This window comes from Aotus nancymaae, unplaced genomic scaffold (genome assembly GCF_030222135.1).
Source record: "Aotus nancymaae isolate 86718 unplaced genomic scaffold, 86718_ANA_hifiasm-v0.15.2.pri h1tg000007l, whole genome shotgun sequence".
NCBI classification, from domain to species: domain Eukaryota; kingdom Metazoa; phylum Chordata; class Mammalia; order Primates; family Aotidae; genus Aotus; species Aotus nancymaae.
The window spans coordinates 66,651,418-66,673,438 of record NW_026988418.1 but is presented as its reverse complement, the minus strand read 5'-3'; the positions used below and the strand labels follow the sequence as shown (position 1 = coordinate 66,673,438).

The 22,021-nt window shown below is 47.7% G+C and overlaps 1 protein-coding gene and 3 long non-coding RNA genes across 5 annotated transcripts; all 4 read left to right on the top strand.

The window, feature by feature from the left end:
• Positions 1-544: 544 nt before the first annotated feature.
• On the top strand, positions 545-2,606 carry LOC135273442 (uncharacterized). Its single transcript, XR_010341246.1, has 3 exons — positions 545-627; positions 1,552-1,624; positions 2,546-2,606. It is a non-coding gene; the product is annotated as an uncharacterized LOC135273442 (long non-coding RNA).
• Positions 2,600-4,661, top strand: LOC135273441 (uncharacterized). The gene is made up of 3 exons (XR_010341245.1): positions 2,600-2,682; positions 3,607-3,679; positions 4,601-4,661. It is a non-coding gene; the product is annotated as an uncharacterized LOC135273441 (long non-coding RNA).
• LOC135273440 (uncharacterized) lies at positions 4,655-6,716 on the top strand. Its single transcript, XR_010341244.1, has 3 exons — positions 4,655-4,737; positions 5,662-5,734; positions 6,656-6,716. It is a non-coding gene; the product is annotated as an uncharacterized LOC135273440 (long non-coding RNA).
• Positions 6,716-22,021, top strand: LOC110568686 (neuroblastoma breakpoint family member 4-like). 2 transcript variants are annotated; one of them, XR_010341243.1, is made up of 13 exons: positions 6,716-6,792; positions 7,717-7,789; positions 8,711-8,847; positions 9,772-9,844; positions 10,766-10,902; positions 11,827-11,899; positions 12,821-12,957; positions 13,882-13,954; positions 14,876-15,012; positions 15,969-16,205; positions 18,211-18,411; positions 21,283-21,713; positions 21,903-22,020. XR_010341243.1 is itself a non-coding variant. In XM_064372753.1 (12 exons), exons 1-12 carry the CDS (start codon positions 6,732-6,734, stop codon positions 21,360-21,362), a joined length of 1,419 nt encoding a protein of 472 aa, XP_064228823.1. In that variant the 5' UTR covers positions 6,716-6,731; the 3' UTR covers positions 21,363-22,021. The 2 variants fall into 2 exon arrangements, 1 of the variants encoding a protein (XP_064228823.1); XM_064372753.1 differs by having other exon boundaries at positions 21,283-22,021.

The window sequence follows — 22,021 nt, the reverse complement described above, 5'->3', positions numbered from 1 at the left end:
CAATGTTAAAATTAAAAACAATCTACAAGGCACACCGTCTCCGGAGTCTACCAAGGCTCAGACACCTGTATTCCCTTGGCCACAGCATGTTAAATACAACCCAGCTTAGACACACGGTGTGGCAGCTGTCTTTGGTTCTGTGTGAGTGCTGTGAAGACTGTACCATACAGAAGCAGCGGAGCGTCTGCCTTCCTCAGCTCCTGTCTTTCCAGTGCAATGAACACCAGCTGCTCTCTTCCTCTCTGGTTCCCAAGGCAGCCATGCTCTGTTGCAGAGAGAGGAGGATTGCCTGTTCTCTCTTAAATGGAACCTCCCCTTTGCTTTCTGGAACCACTACCTTATGCCTTCCGTCAAAACCAGCTGGGAATCCCTCTTGGTTTAATCTGTGTCATCTCTATCCTACCTGGCTCGTGAGGGAGGTGCAGAAGGCTGAGGAAAAGGAAGTCCCTCAGGACTCACTGGAGGAATGTGTTGTCCCTTGTTCAAACAGCTACAGGCCTTCTGACTCCAACCAGCCTCACGGGAGCACCGAAGTAACATTTGCGGGAGACGAAGTCGACTCTGCTATGATTGTAGACGGCGACTGGTCTCAGAATGAAGACGAGGAAATGCCATACTTTCTCCCAGGTAGCCTCCATATTCTTTATGCCGCATACCTCTGTCTAGGCTAAGGAAGATCAATTCTGAGGACAGGCTGTATGCAAACCCATTGATTTGAATCAGAAACTAGGATGAAGCTGGGGGCAGTGGGTCACATCTGTAATTTCAGCACTTTGGGAGGCCCAGGCGGGTGGACTACTTGAGTTCGGGAGTTCAAGATGAGCTTGGGAAATGTGGTGACATCCATCTTTAAAACGAATACAAAAAAATTACCCAGGCGAGGTGATCGACACCTGTAGTCCCCACTAATCGGGAGCCTGAGGTAGGAGAATCATCTGTGCACAGGAAGTTGAGGCTGCAGTGAGTCATGATTTCACCAGTACACGCCACCCTCAGTGACAGAGAGAGAACCTGTCTCAAAAAAAAAAAGGAAAGAAGGAAGGAAGGAAGTGGTCTAGACTGGAGCACTCCCCATGGAGAGAGGGTCCCTGGGTAGCACAGTGGAAGTCACTTGGAGGGCCCATGAAGTTCCCAGTGTAGGGAGTATTGTGGGACAAGTTTGTTTGTCCTGTCCTAAGAGAAAGATACAGGCTTCAATGCAAGCTGTGACAGGACACAGAGCCAAAGCCTGTGCCTGGGTATCAGAAGTGTGGCAAGATTGGGGAGACAGCTGCTGAAGCTTAGAGAGAGGCTGGACAAGCCTCCAGTAATATGGGGAGCAAGAAGACTTTTCAGTATTTGGCCACATCTTGATGGTGACTCTCCAGGTCAGAAACACGTTCCCTCATGGATCAGGAGAACATGCCAGGGCATTTTTTAGGGCTAAACAGGAGAGTTTTCAGTACAATGCAGACCCATACATGGATGTTCATGCCTCAGTGCACATAGGGCTGACTGTGCTTCCAGTGGGTGAAGTGGGAAATATCTGAATAGACGCTTCTGTATTTGCAGAAAGTGATGAACGTGACGATGAAGATATTACAGATGCGGAGGTCGAGAAAGTACAGGAATCACCTGACCACAGGTAACACTGAATACTCAGGAGCGGGTAATGGGTGGTAAAATATGGAAAAGGTCTCAGAAAGAACACAAGGTAGTTGAAGGTAGTCACAGACGGCAGGTTCAGGATACAGACAGCTGCACAGTGCACCGATTTCCTGCACTCACCAACAAGGAAACAGCCCTGTTAACATGCTTGTCCATTGTCTTCGTGGCACCTGTAAGCATGACCCTCTATGAGCTCACTAGCCCTAGGGACTTCCTGCACACACAGAGGAGACCTGTCCTCCCCTGTAGTGAAGCTAGGACGAGATGGAAAGCTGCTTTTCACATGCTTGTCCTTAGACTCTTGTTAGGGAAGATAAATGACAAGGAGACAACAAGCAGGAATTAGGAAGCACCTACCAAAGTTAAACACCAAGACAAGTGCCCAGGAAAACTTGACATTTCACATCACAATGTTAAAATTAAAAACAATCTACAAGGCACACCGTCTCCGGAGTCTACCAAGGCTCAGACACCTGTATTCCCTTGGCCACAGCATGTTAAATACAACCCAGCTTAGACACACGGTGTGGCAGCTGTCTTTGGTTCTGTGTGAGTGCTGTGAAGACTGTACCATACAGAAGCAGCGGAGCGTCTGCCTTCCTCAGCTCCTGTCTTTCCAGTGCAATGAACACCAGCTGCTCTCTTCCTCTCTGGTTCCCAAGGCAGCCATGCTCTGTTGCAGAGAGAGGAGGATTGCCTGTTCTCTCTTAAATGGAACCTCCCCTTTGCTTTCTGGAACCACTACCTTATGCCTTCCGTCAAAACCAGCTGGGAATCCCTCTTGGTTTAATCTGTGTCATCTCTATCCTACCTGGCTCGTGAGGGAGGTGCAGAAGGCTGAGGAAAAGGAAGTCCCTCAGGACTCACTGGAGGAATGTGTTGTCCCTTGTTCAAACAGCTACAGGCCTTCTGACTCCAACCAGCCTCACGGGAGCACCGAAGTAACATTTGCGGGAGACGAAGTCGACTCTGCTATGATTGTAGACGGCGACTGGTCTCAGAATGAAGACGAGGAAATGCCATACTTTCTCCCAGGTAGCCTCCATATTCTTTATGCCGCATACCTCTGTCTAGGCTAAGGAAGATCAATTCTGAGGACAGGCTGTATGCAAACCCATTGATTTGAATCAGAAACTAGGATGAAGCTGGGGGCAGTGGGTCACATCTGTAATTTCAGCACTTTGGGAGGCCCAGGCGGGTGGACTACTTGAGTTCGGGAGTTCAAGATGAGCTTGGGAAATGTGGTGACATCCATCTTTAAAACGAATACAAAAAAATTACCCAGGCGAGGTGATCGACACCTGTAGTCCCCACTAATCGGGAGCCTGAGGTAGGAGAATCATCTGTGCACAGGAAGTTGAGGCTGCAGTGAGTCATGATTTCACCAGTACACGCCACCCTCAGTGACAGAGAGAGAACCTGTCTCAAAAAAAAAAAGGAAAGAAGGAAGGAAGGAAGTGGTCTAGACTGGAGCACTCCCCATGGAGAGAGGGTCCCTGGGTAGCACAGTGGAAGTCACTTGGAGGGCCCATGAAGTTCCCAGTGTAGGGAGTATTGTGGGACAAGTTTGTTTGTCCTGTCCTAAGAGAAAGATACAGGCTTCAATGCAAGCTGTGACAGGACACAGAGCCAAAGCCTGTGCCTGGGTATCAGAAGTGTGGCAAGATTGGGGAGACAGCTGCTGAAGCTTAGAGAGAGGCTGGACAAGCCTCCAGTAATATGGGGAGCAAGAAGACTTTTCAGTATTTGGCCACATCTTGATGGTGACTCTCCAGGTCAGAAACACGTTCCCTCATGGATCAGGAGAACATGCCAGGGCATTTTTTAGGGCTAAACAGGAGAGTTTTCAGTACAATGCAGACCCATACATGGATGTTCATGCCTCAGTGCACATAGGGCTGACTGTGCTTCCAGTGGGTGAAGTGGGAAATATCTGAATAGACGCTTCTGTATTTGCAGAAAGTGATGAACGTGACGATGAAGATATTACAGATGCGGAGGTCGAGAAAGTACAGGAATCACCTGACCACAGGTAACACTGAATACTCAGGAGCGGGTAATGGGTGGTAAAATATGGAAAAGGTCTCAGAAAGAACACAAGGTAGTTGAAGGTAGTCACAGACGGCAGGTTCAGGATACAGACAGCTGCACAGTGCACCGATTTCCTGCACTCACCAACAAGGAAACAGCCCTGTTAACATGCTTGTCCATTGTCTTCGTGGCACCTGTAAGCATGACCCTCTATGAGCTCACTAGCCCTAGGGACTTCCTGCACACACAGAGGAGACCTGTCCTCCCCTGTAGTGAAGCTAGGACGAGATGGAAAGCTGCTTTTCACATGCTTGTCCTTAGACTCTTGTTAGGGAAGGTAAATGACAAGGAGACAACAAGCAGGAATTAGGAAGCACCTACCAAAGTTAAACACCAAGACAAGTGCCCAGGAAAACTTGACATTTCACATCACAATGTTAAAATTAAAAACAATCTACAAGGCACACCGTCTCCGGAGTCTACCAAGGCTCAGACACCTGTATTCCCTTGGCCACAGCATGTTAAATACAACCCAGCTTAGACACACGGTGTGGCAGCTGTCTTTGGTTCTGTGTGAGTGCTGTGAAGACTGTACCATACAGAAGCAGCGGAGCGTCTGCCTTCCTCAGCTCCTGTCTTTCCAGTGCAATGAACACCAGCTGCTCTCTTCCTCTCTGGTTCCCAAGGCAGCCATGCTCTGTTGCAGAGAGAGGAGGATTGCCTGTTCTCTCTTAAATGGAACCTCCCCTTTGCTTTCTGGAACCACTACCTTATGCCTTCCGTCAAAACCAGCTGGGAATCCCTCTTGGTTTAATCTGTGTCATCTCTATCCTACCTGGCTCGTGAGGGAGGTGCAGAAGGCTGAGGAAAAGGAAGTCCCTCAGGACTCACTGGAGGAATGTGTTGTCCCTTGTTCAAACAGCTACAGGCCTTCTGACTCCAACCAGCCTCACGGGAGCACCGAAGTAACATTTGCGGGAGACGAAGTCGACTCTGCTATGATTGTAGACGGCGACTGGTCTCAGAATGAAGACGAGGAAATGCCATACTTTCTCCCAGGTAGCCTCCATATTCTTTATGCCGCATACCTCTGTCTAGGCTAAGGAAGATCAATTCTGAGGACAGGCTGTATGCAAACCCATTGATTTGAATCAGAAACTAGGATGAAGCTGGGGGCAGTGGGTCACATCTGTAATTTCAGCACTTTGGGAGGCCCAGGCGGGTGGACTACTTGAGTTCGGGAGTTCAAGATGAGCTTGGGAAATGTGGTGACATCCATCTTTAAAACGAATACAAAAAAATTACCCAGGCGAGGTGATCGACACCTGTAGTCCCCACTAATCGGGAGCCTGAGGTAGGAGAATCATCTGTGCACAGGAAGTTGAGGCTGCAGTGAGTCATGATTTCACCAGTACACGCCACCCTCAGTGACAGAGAGAGAACCTGTCTCAAAAAAAAAAAGGAAAGAAGGAAGGAAGGAAGTGGTCTAGACTGGAGCACTCCCCATGGAGAGAGGGTCCCTGGGTAGCACAGTGGAAGTCACTTGGAGGGCCCATGAAGTTCCCAGTGTAGGGAGTATTGTGGGACAAGTTTGTTTGTCCTGTCCTAAGAGAAAGATACAGGCTTCAATGCAAGCTGTGACAGGACACAGAGCCAAAGCCTGTGCCTGGGTATCAGAAGTGTGGCAAGATTGGGGAGACAGCTGCTGAAGCTTAGAGAGAGGCTGGACAAGCCTCCAGTAATATGGGGAGCAAGAAGACTTTTCAGTATTTGGCCACATCTTGATGGTGACTCTCCAGGTCAGAAACACGTTCCCTCATGGATCAGGAGAACATGCCAGGGCATTTTTTAGGGCTAAACAGGAGAGTTTTCAGTACAATGCAGACCCATACATGGATGTTCATGCCTCAGTGCACATAGGGCTGACTGTGCTTCCAGTGGGTGAAGTGGGAAATATCTGAATAGACGCTTCTGTATTTGCAGAAAGTGATGAACGTGACGATGAAGATATTACAGATGCGGAGGTCGAGAAAGTACAGGAATCACCTGACCACAGGTAACACTGAATACTCAGGAGCGGGTAATGGGTGGTAAAATATGGAAAAGGTCTCAGAAAGAACACAAGGTAGTTGAAGGTAGTCACAGACGGCAGGTTCAGGATACAGACAGCTGCACAGTGCACCGATTTCCTGCACTCACCAACAAGGAAACAGCCCTGTTAACATGCTTGTCCATTGTCTTCGTGGCACCTGTAAGCATGACCCTCTATGAGCTCACTAGCCCTAGGGACTTCCTGCACACACAGAGGAGACCTGTCCTCCCCTGTAGTGAAGCTAGGACGAGATGGAAAGCTGCTTTTCACATGCTTGTCCTTAGACTCTTGTTAGGGAAGATAAATGACAAGGAGACAACAAGCAGGAATTAGGAAGCACCTACCAAAGTTAAACACCAAGACAAGTGCCCAGGAAAACTTGACATTTCACATCACAATGTTAAAATTAAAAACAATCTACAAGGCACACCGTCTCCGGAGTCTACCAAGGCTCAGACACCTGTATTCCCTTGGCCACAGCATGTTAAATACAACCCAGCTTAGACACACGGTGTGGCAGCTGTCTTTGGTTCTGTGTGAGTGCTGTGAAGACTGTACCATACAGAAGCAGCGGAGCGTCTGCCTTCCTCAGCTCCTGTCTTTCCAGTGCAATGAACACCAGCTGCTCTCTTCCTCTCTGGTTCCCAAGGCAGCCATGCTCTGTTGCAGAGAGAGGAGGATTGCCTGTTCTCTCTTAAATGGAACCTCCCCTTTGCTTTCTGGAACCACTACCTTATGCCTTCCGTCAAAACCAGCTGGGAATCCCTCTTGGTTTAATCTGTGTCATCTCTATCCTACCTGGCTCGTGAGGGAGGTGCAGAAGGCTGAGGAAAAGGAAGTCCCTCAGGACTCACTGGAGGAATGTGTTGTCCCTTGTTCAAACAGCTACAGGCCTTCTGACTCCAACCAGCCTCACGGGAGCACCGAAGTAACATTTGCGGGAGACGAAGTCGACTCTGCTATGATTGTAGACGGCGACTGGTCTCAGAATGAAGACGAGGAAATGCCATACTTTCTCCCAGGTAGCCTCCATATTCTTTATGCCGCATACCTCTGTCTAGGCTAAGGAAGATCAATTCTGAGGACAGGCTGTATGCAAACCCATTGATTTGAATCAGAAACTAGGATGAAGCTGGGGGCAGTGGGTCACATCTGTAATTTCAGCACTTTGGGAGGCCCAGGCGGGTGGACTACTTGAGTTCGGGAGTTCAAGATGAGCTTGGGAAATGTGGTGACATCCATCTTTAAAACGAATACAAAAAAATTACCCAGGCGAGGTGATCGACACCTGTAGTCCCCACTAATCGGGAGCCTGAGGTAGGAGAATCATCTGTGCACAGGAAGTTGAGGCTGCAGTGAGTCATGATTTCACCAGTACACGCCACCCTCAGTGACAGAGAGAGAACCTGTCTCAAAAAAAAAAAGGAAAGAAGGAAGGAAGGAAGTGGTCTAGACTGGAGCACTCCCCATGGAGAGAGGGTCCCTGGGTAGCACAGTGGAAGTCACTTGGAGGGCCCATGAAGTTCCCAGTGTAGGGAGTATTGTGGGACAAGTTTGTTTGTCCTGTCCTAAGAGAAAGATACAGGCTTCAATGCAAGCTGTGACAGGACACAGAGCCAAAGCCTGTGCCTGGGTATCAGAAGTGTGGCAAGATTGGGGAGACAGCTGCTGAAGCTTAGAGAGAGGCTGGACAAGCCTCCAGTAATATGGGGAGCAAGAAGACTTTTCAGTATTTGGCCACATCTTGATGGTGACTCTCCAGGTCAGAAACACGTTCCCTCATGGATCAGGAGAACATGCCAGGGCATTTTTTAGGGCTAAACAGGAGAGTTTTCAGTACAATGCAGACCCATACATGGATGTTCATGCCTCAGTGCACATAGGGCTGACTGTGCTTCCAGTGGGTGAAGTGGGAAATATCTGAATAGACGCTTCTGTATTTGCAGAAAGTGATGAACGTGACGATGAAGATATTACAGATGCGGAGGTCGAGAAAGTACAGGAATCACCTGACCACAGGTAACACTGAATACTCAGGAGCGGGTAATGGGTGGTAAAATATGGAAAAGGTCTCAGAAAGAACACAAGGTAGTTGAAGGTAGTCACAGACGGCAGGTTCAGGATACAGACAGCTGCACAGTGCACCGATTTCCTGCACTCACCAACAAGGAAACAGCCCTGTTAACATGCTTGTCCATTGTCTTCGTGGCACCTGTAAGCATGACCCTCTATGAGCTCACTAGCCCTAGGGACTTCCTGCACACACAGAGGAGACCTGTCCTCCCCTGTAGTGAAGCTAGGACGAGATGGAAAGCTGCTTTTCACATGCTTGTCCTTAGACTCTTGTTAGGGAAGATAAATGACAAGGAGACAACAAGCAGGAATTAGGAAGCACCTACCAAAGTTAAACACCAAGACAAGTGCCCAGGAAAACTTGACATTTCACATCACAATGTTAAAATTAAAAACAATCTACAAGGCACACCGTCTCCGGAGTCTACCAAGGCTCAGACACCTGTATTCCCTTGGCCACAGCATGTTAAATACAACCCAGCTTAGACACACGGTGTGGCAGCTGTCTTTGGTTCTGTGTGAGTGCTGTGAAGACTGTACCATACAGAAGCAGCGGAGCGTCTGCCTTCCTCAGCTCCTGTCTTTCCAGTGCAATGAACACCAGCTGCTCTCTTCCTCTCTGGTTCCCAAGGCAGCCATGCTCTGTTGCAGAGAGAGGAGGATTGCCTGTTCTCTCTTAAATGGAACCTCCCCTTTGCTTTCTGGAACCACTACCTTATGCCTTCCGTCAAAACCAGCTGGGAATCCCTCTTGGTTTAATCTGTGTCATCTCTATCCTACCTGGCTCGTGAGGGAGGTGCAGAAGGCTGAGGAAAAGGAAGTCCCTCAGGACTCACTGGAGGAATGTGTTGTCCCTTGTTCAAACAGCTACAGGCCTTCTGACTCCAACCAGCCTCACGGGAGCACCGAAGTAACATTTGCGGGAGACGAAGTCGACTCTGCTATGATTGTAGACGGCGACTGGTCTCAGAATGAAGACGAGGAAATGCCATACTTTCTCCCAGGTAGCCTCCATATTCTTTATGCCGCATACCTCTGTCTAGGCTAAGGAAGATCAATTCTGAGGACAGGCTGTATGCAAACCCATTGATTTGAATCAGAAACTAGGATGAAGCTGGGGGCAGTGGGTCACATCTGTAATTTCAGCACTTTGGGAGGCCCAGGCGGGTGGACTACTTGAGTTCGGGAGTTCAAGATGAGCTTGGGAAATGTGGTGACATCCATCTTTAAAACGAATACAAAAAAATTACCCAGGCGAGGTGATCGACACCTGTAGTCCCCACTAATCGGGAGCCTGAGGTAGGAGAATCATCTGTGCACAGGAAGTTGAGGCTGCAGTGAGTCATGATTTCACCAGTACACGCCACCCTCAGTGACAGAGAGAGAACCTGTCTCAAAAAAAAAAAGGAAAGAAGGAAGGAAGGAAGTGGTCTAGACTGGAGCACTCCCCATGGAGAGAGGGTCCCTGGGTAGCACAGTGGAAGTCACTTGGAGGGCCCATGAAGTTCCCAGTGTAGGGAGTATTGTGGGACAAGTTTGTTTGTCCTGTCCTAAGAGAAAGATACAGGCTTCAATGCAAGCTGTGACAGGACACAGAGCCAAAGCCTGTGCCTGGGTATCAGAAGTGTGGCAAGATTGGGGAGACAGCTGCTGAAGCTTAGAGAGAGGCTGGACAAGCCTCCAGTAATATGGGGAGCAAGAAGACTTTTCAGTATTTGGCCACATCTTGATGGTGACTCTCCAGGTCAGAAACACGTTCCCTCATGGATCAGGAGAACATGCCAGGGCATTTTTTAGGGCTAAACAGGAGAGTTTTCAGTACAATGCAGACCCATACATGGATGTTCATGCCTCAGTGCACATAGGGCTGACTGTGCTTCCAGTGGGTGAAGTGGGAAATATCTGAATAGACGCTTCTGTATTTGCAGAAAGTGATGAACGTGACGATGAAGATATTACAGATGAGGAGGTCGAGAAAGTACAGGAATCACCTGACCACAGGTAACACTGAATACTCAGGAGCGGGTAATGGGTGGTAAAATATGGAAAAGGTCTCAGAAAGAACACAAGGTAGTTGAAGGTAGTCACAGACGGCAGGTTCAGGATACAGACAGCTGCACAGTGCACCGATTTCCTGCACTCACCAACAAGGAAACAGCCCTGTTAACATGCTTGTCCATTGTCTTCGTGGCACCTGTAAGCATGACCCTCTATGAGCTCACTAGCCCTAGGGACTTCCTGCACACACAGAGGAGACCTGTCCTCCCCTGTAGTGAAGCTAGGACGAGATGGAAAGCTGCTTTTCACATGCTTGTCCTTAGACTCTTGTTAGGGAAGATAAATGACAAGGAGACAACAAGCAGGAATTAGGAAGCACCTACCAAAGTTAAACACCAAGACAAGTGCCCAGGAAAACTTGACATTTCACATCACAATGTTAAAATTAAAAACAATCTACAAGGCACACCGTCTCCGGAGTCTACCAAGGCTCAGACACCTGTATTCCCTTGGCCACAGCATGTTAAATACAACCCAGCTTAGACACACGGTGTGGCAGCTGTCTTTGGTTCTGTGTGAGTGCTGTGAAGACTGTACCATACAGAAGCAGCGGAGCGTCTGCCTTCCTCAGCTCCTGTCTTTCCAGTGCAATGAACACCAGCTGCTCTCTTCCTCTCTGGTTCCCAAGGCAGCCATGCTCTGTTGCAGAGAGAGAAGGATTGCCTGTTCTCTCTTAAATGGAACCTCCCCTTTGCTTTCTGGAACCACTACCTTATGCCTTCCGTCAAAACCAGCTGGGAATCCCTCTTGGTTTAATCTGTGTCATCTCTATCCTACCTGGCTCGTGAGGGAGGTGCAGAAGGCTGAGGAAAAGGAAGTCCCTCAGGACTCACTGGAGGAATGTGTTGTCCCTTGTTCAAACAGCTACAGGCCTTCTGACTCCAACCAGCCTCACGGGAGCACCGAAGTAACATTTGCGGGAGACGAAGTCGACTCTGCTATGATTGTAGACGGCGACTGGTCTCAGAATGAAGACGAGGAAATGCCATACTTTCTCCCAGGTAGCCTCCATATTCTTTATGCCGCATACCTCTGTCTAGGCTAAGGAAGATCAATTCTGAGGACAGGCTGTATGCAAACCCATTGATTTGAATCAGAAACTAGGATGAAGCTGGGGGCAGTGGGTCACATCTGTAATTTCAGCACTTTGGGAGGCCCAGGCGGGTGGACTACTTGAGTTCGGGAGTTCAAGATGAGCTTGGGAAATGTGGTGACATCCATCTTTAAAACGAATACAAAAAAATTACCCAGGCGAGGTGATCGACACCTGTAGTCCCCACTAATCGGGAGCCTGAGGTAGGAGAATCATCTGTGCACAGGAAGTTGAGGCTGCAGTGAGTCATGATTTCACCAGTACACGCCACCCTCAGTGACAGAGAGAGAACCTGTCTCAAAAAAAAAAAGGAAAGAAGGAAGGAAGGAAGTGGTCTAGACTGGAGCACTCCCCATGGAGAGAGGGTCCCTGGGTAGCACAGTGGAAGTCACTTGGAGGGCCCATGAAGTTCCCAGTGTAGGGAGTATTGTGGGACAAGTTTGTTTGTCCTGTCCTAAGAGAAAGATACAGGCTTCAATGCAAGCTGTGACAGGACACAGAGCCAAAGCCTGTGCCTGGGTATCAGAAGTGTGGCAAGATTGGGGAGACAGCTGCTGAAGCTTAGAGAGAGGCTGGACAAGCCTCCAGTAATATGGGGAGCAAGAAGACTTTTCAGTATTTGGCCACATCTTGATGGTGACTCTCCAGGTCAGAAACACGTTCCCTCATGGATCAGGAGAACATGCCAGGGCATTTTTTAGGGCTAAACAGGAGAGTTTTCAGTACAATGCAGACCCATACATGGATGTTCATGCCTCAGTGCACATAGGGCTGACTGTGCTTCCAGTGGGTGAAGTGGGAAATATCTGAATAGACGCTTCTGTATTTGCAGAAAGTGATGAACGTGACGATGAAGATATTACAGATGCGGAGGTCGAGAAAGTACAGGAATCACCTGACCACAGGTAACACTGAATACTCAGGAGCGGGTAATGGGTGGTAAAATATGGAAAAGGTCTCAGAAAGAACACAAGGTAGTTGAAGGTAGTCACAGACGGCAGGTTCAGGATACAGACAGCTGCACAGTGCACCGATTTCCTGCACTCACCAACAAGGAAACAGCCCTGTTAACATGCTTGTCCATTGTCTTCGTGGCACCTGTGAGCATGACCCTCTATGAGCTCACTAGCCCTAGGGACTTCCTGCACACACAGAGGAGACCTGTCCTCCCCTGTAGTGAAGCTAGGACGAGATGGAAAGCTGCTTTTCACATGCTTGTCCTTAGACTCTTGTTAGGGAAGATAAATGACAAGGAGACAACAAGCAGGAATTAGGAAGCACCTACCAAAGTTAAACACCAAGACAAGTGCCCAGGAAAACTTGACATTTCACATCACAATGTTAAAATTAAAAACAATCTACAAGGCACACCGTCTCCGGAGTCTACCAAGGCTCAGACACCTGTATTCCCTTGGCCACAGCATGTTAAATACAACCCAGCTTAGACACACGGTGTGGCAGCTGTCTTTGGTTCTGTGTGAGTGCTGTGAAGACTGTACCATACAGAAGCAGCGGAGCGTCTGCCTTCCTCAGCTCCTGTCTTTCCAGTGCAATGAACACCAGCTGCTCTCTTCCTCTCTGGTTCCCAAGGCAGCCATGCTCTGTTGCAGAGAGAGGAGGATTGCCTGTTCTCTCTTAAATGGAACCTCCCCTTTGCTTTCTGGAACCACTACCTTATGCCTTCCGTCAAAACCAGCTGGGAATCCCTCTTGGTTTAATCTGTGTCATCTCTATCCTACCTGGCTCGTGAGGGAGGTGCAGAAGGCTGAGGAAAAGGAAGTCCCTCAGGACTCACTGGAGGAATGTGTTGTCCCTTGTTCAAACAGCTACAGGCCTTCTGACTCCAACCAGCCTCACGGGAGCACCGAAGTAACATTTGAGGGAGACGAAGTCGACTCTGCTATGATTGTAGACGGCGACTGGTCTCAGAATGAAGACGAGGAAATGCCATACTTTCTCCCAGGTAGCCTCCATATTCTTTATGCCGCATACCTCTGTCTAGGCTAAGGAAGATCAATTCTGAGGACAGGCTGTATGCAAACCCATTGATTTGAATCAGAAACTAGGATGAAGCTGGGGGCAGTGGGTCACATCTGTAATTTCAGCACTTTGGGAGGCCCAGGCGGGTGGACTACTTGAGTTCGGGAGTTCAAGATGAGCTTGGGAAATGTGGTGACATCCATCTTTAAAACGAATACAAAAAAATTACCCAGGCGAGGTGATCGACACCTGTAGTCCCCACTAATCGGGAGCCTGAGGTAGGAGAATCATCTGTGCACAGGAAGTTGAGGCTGCAGTGAGTCATGATTTCACCAGTACACGCCACCCTCAGTGACAGAGAGAGAACCTGTCTCAAAAAAAAAAAGGAAAGAAGGAAGGAAGGAAGTGGTCTAGACTGGAGCACTCCCCATGGAGAGAGGGTCCCTGGGTAGCACAGTGGAAGTCACTTGGAGGGCCCATGAAGTTCCCAGTGTAGGGAGTATTGTGGGACAAGTTTGTTTGTCCTGTCCTAAGAGAAAGATACAGGCTTCAATGCAAGCTGTGACAGGACACAGAGCCAAAGCCTGTGCCTGGGTATCAGAAGTGTGGCAAGATTGGGGAGACAGCTGCTGAAGCTTAGAGAGAGGCTGGACAAGCCTCCAGTAATATGGGGAGCAAGAAGACTTTTCAGTATTTGGCCACATCTTGATGGTGACTCTCCAGGTCAGAAACACGTTCCCTCATGGATCAGGAGAACATGCCAGGGCATTTTTTAGGGCTAAACAGGAGAGTTTTCAGTACAATGCAGACCCATACATGGATGTTCATGCCTCAGTGCACATAGGGCTGACTGTGCTTCCAGTGGGTGAAGTGGGAAATATCTGAATAGACGCTTCTGTATTTGCAGAAAGTGATGAACGTGACGATGAAGATATTACAGATGCGGAGGTCGAGAAAGTACAGGAATCACCTGACCACAGGTAACACTGAATACTCAGGAGCGGGTAATGGGTGGTAAAATATGGAAAAGGTCTCAGAAAGAACACAAGGTAGTTGAAGGTAGTCACAGACGGCAGGTTCAGGATACAGACAGCTGCACAGTGCACCGATTTCCTGCACTCACCAACAAGGAAACAGCCCTGTTAACATGCTTGTCCATTGTCTTCGTGGCACCTGTAAGCATGACCCTCTATGAGCTCACTAGCCCTAGGGACTTCCTGCACACACAGAGGAGACCTGTCCTCCCCTGTAGTGAAGCTAGGACGAGATGGAAAGCTGCTTTTCACATGCTTGTCCTTAGACTCTTGTTAGGGAAGATAAATGACAAGGAGACAACAAGCAGGAATTAGGAAGCACCTACCAAAGTTAAACACCAAGACAAGTGCCCAGGAAAACTTGACATTTCACATCACAATGTTAAAATTAAAAACAATCTACAAGGCACACCGTCTCCGGAGTCTACCAAGGCTCAGACACCTGTATTCCCTTGGCCACAGCATGTTAAATACAACCCAGCTTAGACACACGGTGTGGCCGCTGTCTTTGGTTCTGTGTGAGTGCTGTGAAGACTGTACCATACAGAAGCAGCGGAGCGTCTGCCTTCCTCAGCTCCTGTCTTTCCAGTGCAATGAACACCAGCTGCTCTCTTCCTCTCTGGTTCCCAAGGCAGCCATGCTCTGTTGCAGATAGAGGAGGATTGCCTGTTCTCTCTTAAATGGAACCTCCCCTTTGCTTTCTGGAACCACTACCTTATGCCTTCCGTCAAAACCAGCTGGGAATCCCTCTTGGTTTAATCTGTGTCATCTCTATCCTACCTGGCTCGTGAGGGAGGTGCAGAAGGCTGAGGAAAAGGAAGTCCCTCAGGACTCACTGGAGGAATGTGTTGTCCCTTGTTCAAACAGCTACAGGCCTTCTGACTCCAACCAGCCTCACGGGAGCACCGAAGTAACATTTGAGGGAGGCGAAGTCGACTCTGCTATGATTATAGACGGTGACTGGTCTCAGAATGAAGACGAGGAAATGCCATACTTTCTCCCAGGTAGCCTCCATATTCTTTATGCCGCATACCTCTGTCTAGGCTAAGGAAGATCAATTCTGAGGACAGGCTGTATGCAAACCCATTGATTTGAATCAGAAACTAGGATGAAGCTGGGGGCAGTGGGTCACATCTGTAATTTCAGCACTTTGGGAGGCCCAGGCGGGTGGACTACTTGAGTTCGGGAGTTCAAGATGAGCTTGGGAAATGTGGTGAAATCCATCTTTAAAACGAATACAAAAATATTACCCAGGCGAGGTGATCGACACCTGTAGTCCCCACTAATCGGGAGCCTGAGGTAGGAGAATCATCTGTGCATAGGAAGTTGAGGCTGCAGTGAGTCATGATGTCACCAGTACACTCCACCCTCAGTGACAGAGAGAGAACCTGTCTCAAAAAAAAAAAAAAGAAGGAACGAAGGAAGGAAGCAGGGAGGGAGGGAGGGAGGGACAGAGGGGCGGAAGGGGAGGGAAAGAAGGATGTGAAGGAGAAAAGGAGGGAGGGAAGGAAGGAGGGAGGGAAGGAGGACTAGGATGGAATATTTAATATAGATACAAGAGAGTCAGATAGCTTTCCAATTCTCCCTGGCCCTGATATCAGGTGACTGGACCACAGGCAGGTAGGACAACTTCACTGCCACCTGTGTACAGGAGGTGTACTGGAGGTATCTGTCAGGCCTTCTAGCTCATTTCCTATGTCTCTTGTCACCTCTAATGATGTAATTTGTGCCCCAGCACAATGTCCATGGAGTTTCCATGCTTGTCCAAGGCCACTGTCAAAGACAGCCTTGCCTACATATTAAAAGATGTTGTTTGCCTGCATTTACATGATGTCTGTCTGTGTGGCCTTGGTCACTGGATTGCTTTAGTGAGAAGCAGGGACAGCAGGGATGGGTGTCTGGGAGCACTTAACAAAGGGAAAGCTGAGACTGTTCCTACTGAAGCCCCTTCTCCTTTCAGCTCCCACCCAAGAGACCCGTCCCCAAGGGACTTGCAGTGGAGACGTGAGCTACTACCTGTCAGAGATGGAGACTTCACTGACACAGCCGGAGCCAAGCACCCTGGTGCCCAATTGTCTTGGACTACAGCTGGATCAAGGGTTCGACTGTGGGAATGGCTTAGCCAGGCAGGGCCCTTCGTCCACCACCTGCAGCTTCACAGCCAATGCTGATTCTGGGACCCAATGTTCCTTTCAAGGTAGGGAAGGAAAGAGGGTAGGAAGCTCTAATCCAGGTCTTGGTGGTCACGGTGCTGTGGGTGCAGCAGAGAATGGGCGCCTCTCCGTGCTCACTCAGGGTCAAGTTGAAATCCGTGATGCTCCAACCCAGTGAGGTGAGCAAGAGCCTGGGGCTTAGGACAAAATCTGCTCTCAGGTCCTGGGTTTGCCTCCTTCTGGTTGTTCACTTTGGCCAAAGATTTTGTCTTTTGGGGATATAAATCTCTGTTTCCTCATCGGAGCTACCTAAAAAATAGTATCTGCCTGTAATCATTGTTGAGAGTATTAATTATTATAATTTCCAAAGGGCCTGATTCAATAACAATTACTCGATAAACCTATAAATAGCTGTTATCTAATCCACTTGTCTTTCTGACAACTTTACATTTAGAAGGTGACTTCACAGACTATGTTGTCTCTGAGGCAGAGCGATTGTGAAGCTCTCTGTTTTCTAGAGACCCCTCTTCCCTTCCTTTCTCACACGTACTCCTCTGCCAGTTTTCTTCCTCTCCTTCCCCATCCCTCATGAAGCCGATTCTCAACTATCAGGCACTCTCCATGACAACCTATAGGCACATTCAGTAACAGTGTAAATCCTGGGCCCACGAGTCAGTCTCATGACATGTCCAGATCTTTCTTCTCCTTGTTTTTCCGCTCTTTTTGAAAACAAAGGGCAATTTTCACGTGGAAAGTGTCCACATCAGTCTCTTTTATGAAAATCCATTTAGTTCATCATCTCCACTCATGTACACAGCCACGTCCTCAGTTTCCATCTCAGAGGGAACAATTCTGCTCAGATTTCCTTAAAACCATGGGTCGTGTTCATCTTCACTCTCTGTCCCACTCAGTATCTTCTCCTGGAGCCCTCGGCTAAGTAATGAAAGGACTTTTGTCCCCAGGAGCAGGGAGGGTCTCGTGAGATCCCAAGCACCATATGGGTTCATGGAGAGGACACATGGGAGGCGCTCAGTGGGTACTGGGGCATGCGCAGTCCCTGACACGTGCCGTGACAACTTATTTAAACTGATTTCTTCCCACTGGAATCTCCTTCGCTTCTCTATGGATTCTCACACCCCCTGCCACGACTCACCCCACTGGCTCAGGCACACCCTCTCTTCCTCACTTTCCCTGGAGTCCAGAGCCTGAATAGGCTCCAGGTGAGAGGACAGAGTGAATGCTTTTGTCTCATTCATATTTTCCCTCACCTGGTGATTTCTCCTGCTGTCTAATAGGTTATTTGCTTCTCCCACATGGTTTCTTTCTCATGCTTCTCATGTTTCTAATTTTTTTTCCAATTTTGATAAACCAGAACAGTGATTGTTGCCTTACATTTAATATCTTCTAAATCCCTATCTAATATTTCTTTATTAGATTAATACATACAGATATATGCATTTATGTCATTTTTCATAGATATTATGTATATTTGGTGTGTGTGCTGCATAGGGTTTATATGTATATTCAATAGACCTTATAATGATGCAAGTTTTGTAAATTCTCCAGGTTTAGGCTCCCCCGGTTCCTTTCTCTCATCAGCTGCTGAAACCTCTGTCTGGTCTCACCTCTGTGTCCCATGGGCTGCCACCCTGCCAGGCCCTTCCATCCCCATCTCCTGTTTGCAATCAGCTCTGATTTAACTTTCACATTTATAATCTCTTCCCTCCCCAAAGCACAGACTACATACAGGGGGATTTCCTTGCTTTTGCCTTATCGACATGGAAGTTATTTGTTTCTTAATCTTGTGTTTCTTGAATATTTTTGTGAATCAGGAGTGCCTTTGCCTCCTGACAAACTTGTCCTTACTGAGTAATATAAGAAAGATCAACAAAACAGAAAATATTAAAGTCACTCTACTGGCTTCCCCTCACACTTTGGACTTTCTTGTCCAAGGCCGCATTCCTGATTTGACGTCCTTTGGGTGGAAGAGAAAGTCACAGTAAGATCATGGATGCCAGTGCATGCCATTGGCTGTCATTTTGTTTTCAGAGATGGTTGCGCAGCCCTCTGGCTGGCTGAAGAGCCCTCCGCAGCGGGAAGATGATCCATCCCAACACTCAGCTGACAACACACGAGGGCAGCGGCTCATTGGCAACATTCCCACCTCAAGTGTTTTCAAACCGAAGATGATTAAAAGAGAATCCCGGTTCAGCAAGTGGAATCCCTACCCCTCACACTTGGGGTGCAGAGGTAATCACATCTATGACCCTTAGCTGCACTCACTTCTTATTTCACTCTGTCGATGGTGACAGCTCGTTCTCCTACTGCTTTTTCTCTTCCATTTGTTTTCTCCAGCAGCTGCTGTAACCTCTGTCTGGTCTTAACTTTGTGTCCCGTGGTCTTCCACCATGCAAGGCCTTTTCTGTCCCCATCTCCTCATTGCTCTCTGAACTCTGCCCTATTCCTTATTCTGCTGTCTTGAGAGTCCCTCTCATGGTCACAGGAGAGCCAGACCTCCTTGTCCTCATGCACGTCCACAGTTTAAACTGCTGAGCACAGGGTCCTTTGACTGGAATTGCATACTCTCCTGGGAAGTTTACCTTTCCTCCCAGCATCCCCAACTCCATTGTCTCTTTCTGCAGGGAGCGTTGCTTTAATGCATCATTTACACATTGGTTTTTCTCTTGAGTCAGCTTTTGAGCATCCCGACTGATTCAACCCTTAACTGTCTCTTGTTCCTCTGAATGAGAAGTGTTAAAACTGAGCACAACGGTTCCCACTTAGAAAACTAAACTAGAACCAGGTGGGAGTTCCCTACTGGCCTGGATACACTTTAGTCTTCAGCCCCAGATGTGTAGCCTTGTGACAATGTAGCTGGAGTTGCCAGGGACTCGGTGTTCTCACCTCATGGACTCATTTGAGCTGACATTAACTGGAGGACATTTATGACATTCTCAAGGGACATCACTTCAAAAGTACATACAGAGGGCAGGGCCTCAAAACTGCATACATCGTGAGGTACGTCATTCTACCCTCTCTCCTTTTTATTCTCATTTCCACTTCTACAAGTCCAGTTAAGGGTCAAAAATGCAACTCAGATGAATCTTAAGGCCAGTTTATATGAGATAGCATTTTCTGAATTAACTTTGATAAAAGTGACTCCACAACCAGCTTTATGCATACACAAGATGACAGGCAAGAATCTATCCACAGGACAGTCTTTGCTTTGGCCCAGCCCAGTTGATAAGAGAGAGATTTCACTGAAGTTGTCAGAGAGAGGACTAAAATCCATGGAACCACTGGGAACAAAGCCAATCATGAGATAAAGAGCAAAAGGAAAGAAAATGATGGGAAATGGGGTGAGATTCTCACTTCCATGGCCTGGGGTGTGTTTTGGGTGTGTGTAGTTTTAAAACAGTCCCATGTGACTCTAATCTGTGGCTAAAGATAAGAAGGACCACTGGTCTTCTATGATCACAGGTCACCAACATGGAAGTGCCCCATATGTGCAGCTATTCCAAAGGCTGAGCCTCCGTCAGCCTTTGATGGGACCTATATTCCCCTCTCAACAGCACTGTTTGTATAGCGTAGAAAAAATCAAGAAGAAAACCAAGAAAATGAATACATTAGACCTTTAGCCTCTGCTTGAAGCTCACTTGCTCAATTTTGAATACAAGACAAAGTGAGAAATAGTCATTACATTAACATCTAATGTACAGAAATAATACCTCCCATATTACATATAGTGGAATTTAGTATTTTCTTTGGCAGTTTAAAGTAAAACTTCCAGTTTACATTTAACCACACAGATTTTACAGCCCACTAATTGGCTCAGCCCTGCAATGTGAACATTTCACTTTTGGTCATTTATTGTCCTTCCGCAAAGCCCTGAAAAAGAACTTACTGGTCTCACTCTCCTGAAGAGAATGCAATAACAAATCAAGACTGAAATTCCACAAGAGATTGTATATGAATACTTCTTTATGCCACTCTTGACGCTTGACATTAAGTATTAAAAAGTCAACTTTCCCAAAATGTACTTAAGGAAAATAATAAGTGGGAGGGGAGAATGTAGTAAAACACAGACTAATCCTTTCACTTTGTACTTCAGAGTTCTGTGGGTCTAGATATTGAGAAGATTTCTAGAAATCCCGTAGGGTGTAACCAGGTGTGGAATCAACTTCCAGGCATTGGGGAAAATAAGTAGGGTCATAATTACACTCCCTGCTCTCTCTTTGCTAACTCCATTTTGAGTGTCTTTTTTTCTTTTAATTTTCTTTCTTTCCTGATCCTCTTTGAAAGAATACTTATAAATATATTTGTTTTTTCTTTAAAAAAATTATGTTAACCAACCAAACCAGCACCACAGACATCATATTTCTCATTTTTTTGGTAAAACCTTATTTCTGTCCTAGCCAAGGTGACCCAGCAGTCTGCCATGACCGTTGAGACCTCCAGATTGGAGCCTTTCCTCTCTCTTCCTCCAATATTTATTGAAATGGCTTTAGTTCATGGGTCCTAATTCCTGGGTTGTCAATAACAAGTCATGTGGCCTTAGTTCAATCATATCCCAGTGGCATCACTACGCCTCTGTTTTAAAGGCCGGAAGTGGACGTGGATGTTTTCTGAGGTTCCTGCTGCTTCTTCTATCCAGAGTTCTTCCCATGGCCTCCTGCTCCTCCCTAGAAGACTGGGACATGGAGTTTAAGGGAGTGGGTTTCTCTGCAGAGGATCTTCCTTTTCTGCAGCCCTCTGTCTGAGCATGTATGATTGATGCTGAGCACATCCTCACTGGGAGGAAAAGCCATCACTCTGCTCCAGACAGAGAGGAATCAGGAGGAAAGGGGCTGATATTCCCAGCCGCCGGTTGGGTATAGGCAGGGTCCCTATATCCTGCACCGCAGGCTGACTGGAAGTTCAGGGAAATTCAGTGGTGTTTTCTTCTCACTTGTGAATGGTGCTTCCCCTTTCAGCCAGCCCGACCCTCACCCTCAGCTCAAGCTCCCAGGAAGAGATCAGTTTGCCCCTGGGATATCACCACTTAGCAATCCCTCTAAACTCAGCCTTCAAAAGGACCTGACAAAAATGCTGTTTTGATTATTTTCTCTCACTCCCCTACAGGTACCAAATACTACCAGAAGGCTGCAAAGGCTGAAACGATGCCAATAAAGCAGCTTTTCCAATTGATGAGAAAAAACTAAGATAGCAAACAAAGCAAGTTCAAGTACAAATATAATGACCCTGCAGGGAACCTTCACAGAGGATGGAATTTTAGATCACAAAATGCTCTTGATGATTTCAACCCACTAGGCTTCTTTGAGAAGCCACAGTCCATCCTAGTCCAATTGCGATCAATACCTAGGGAGACCAATCCTCAGATGGACGCACAGCATTGACAGGCTTCAGCCTTGCTCCTCTCAATTCCCATCCTGTAGAGAACAGAAGTGTGGAGCCACTGGCAGGAGACAGCATGTCACCCAGGACCCTACCAGGGTAGACTAGGAAAAACGCCATGTTCTTGCTGAAAATGTTTAGCCTGAATTTCAGAGGAGGTAATCCTCGGGCAATTGCGGAATGCATGTCATCACCGAGAACACAACAAAAAGGTGAAGAGACATCTTGTTGGAACACTGTGGTCATGCTGTGAACTTCCTGCCTCAGCCCATCTGCAGGCAGAGAACATTCTACCAGGGTAGAGTCCAACAATGACATGTTCTTGCTGAAAATTAATTTCACAGGAGGTAATCCTCGGGCTATTGCGGAATGTAGAACATTGAACAGCACAACTGACCTGTCTGCTTCAAACAACCCACGCCACCGCAAAGAACACAACAAAAAGGTGAAGAGACATCTTGTTGGA

Coding starts and splice junctions, on each gene's coding strand:
- LOC110568686 (XM_064372753.1), top strand. CDS start 6,732: ATGATTGTAGACGGCGACTGGTCTCAGAATGAAGACGAGGAAATGCCA. Junction 7,790..8,710: donor CAGGAATCACCTGACCACAG/GTAACACTGAAT, acceptor TTGTTCAAACAG/CTACAGGCCTTCTGACTCCA. Junction 13,955..14,875: donor CAGGAATCACCTGACCACAG/GTAACACTGAAT, acceptor TTGTTCAAACAG/CTACAGGCCTTCTGACTCCA.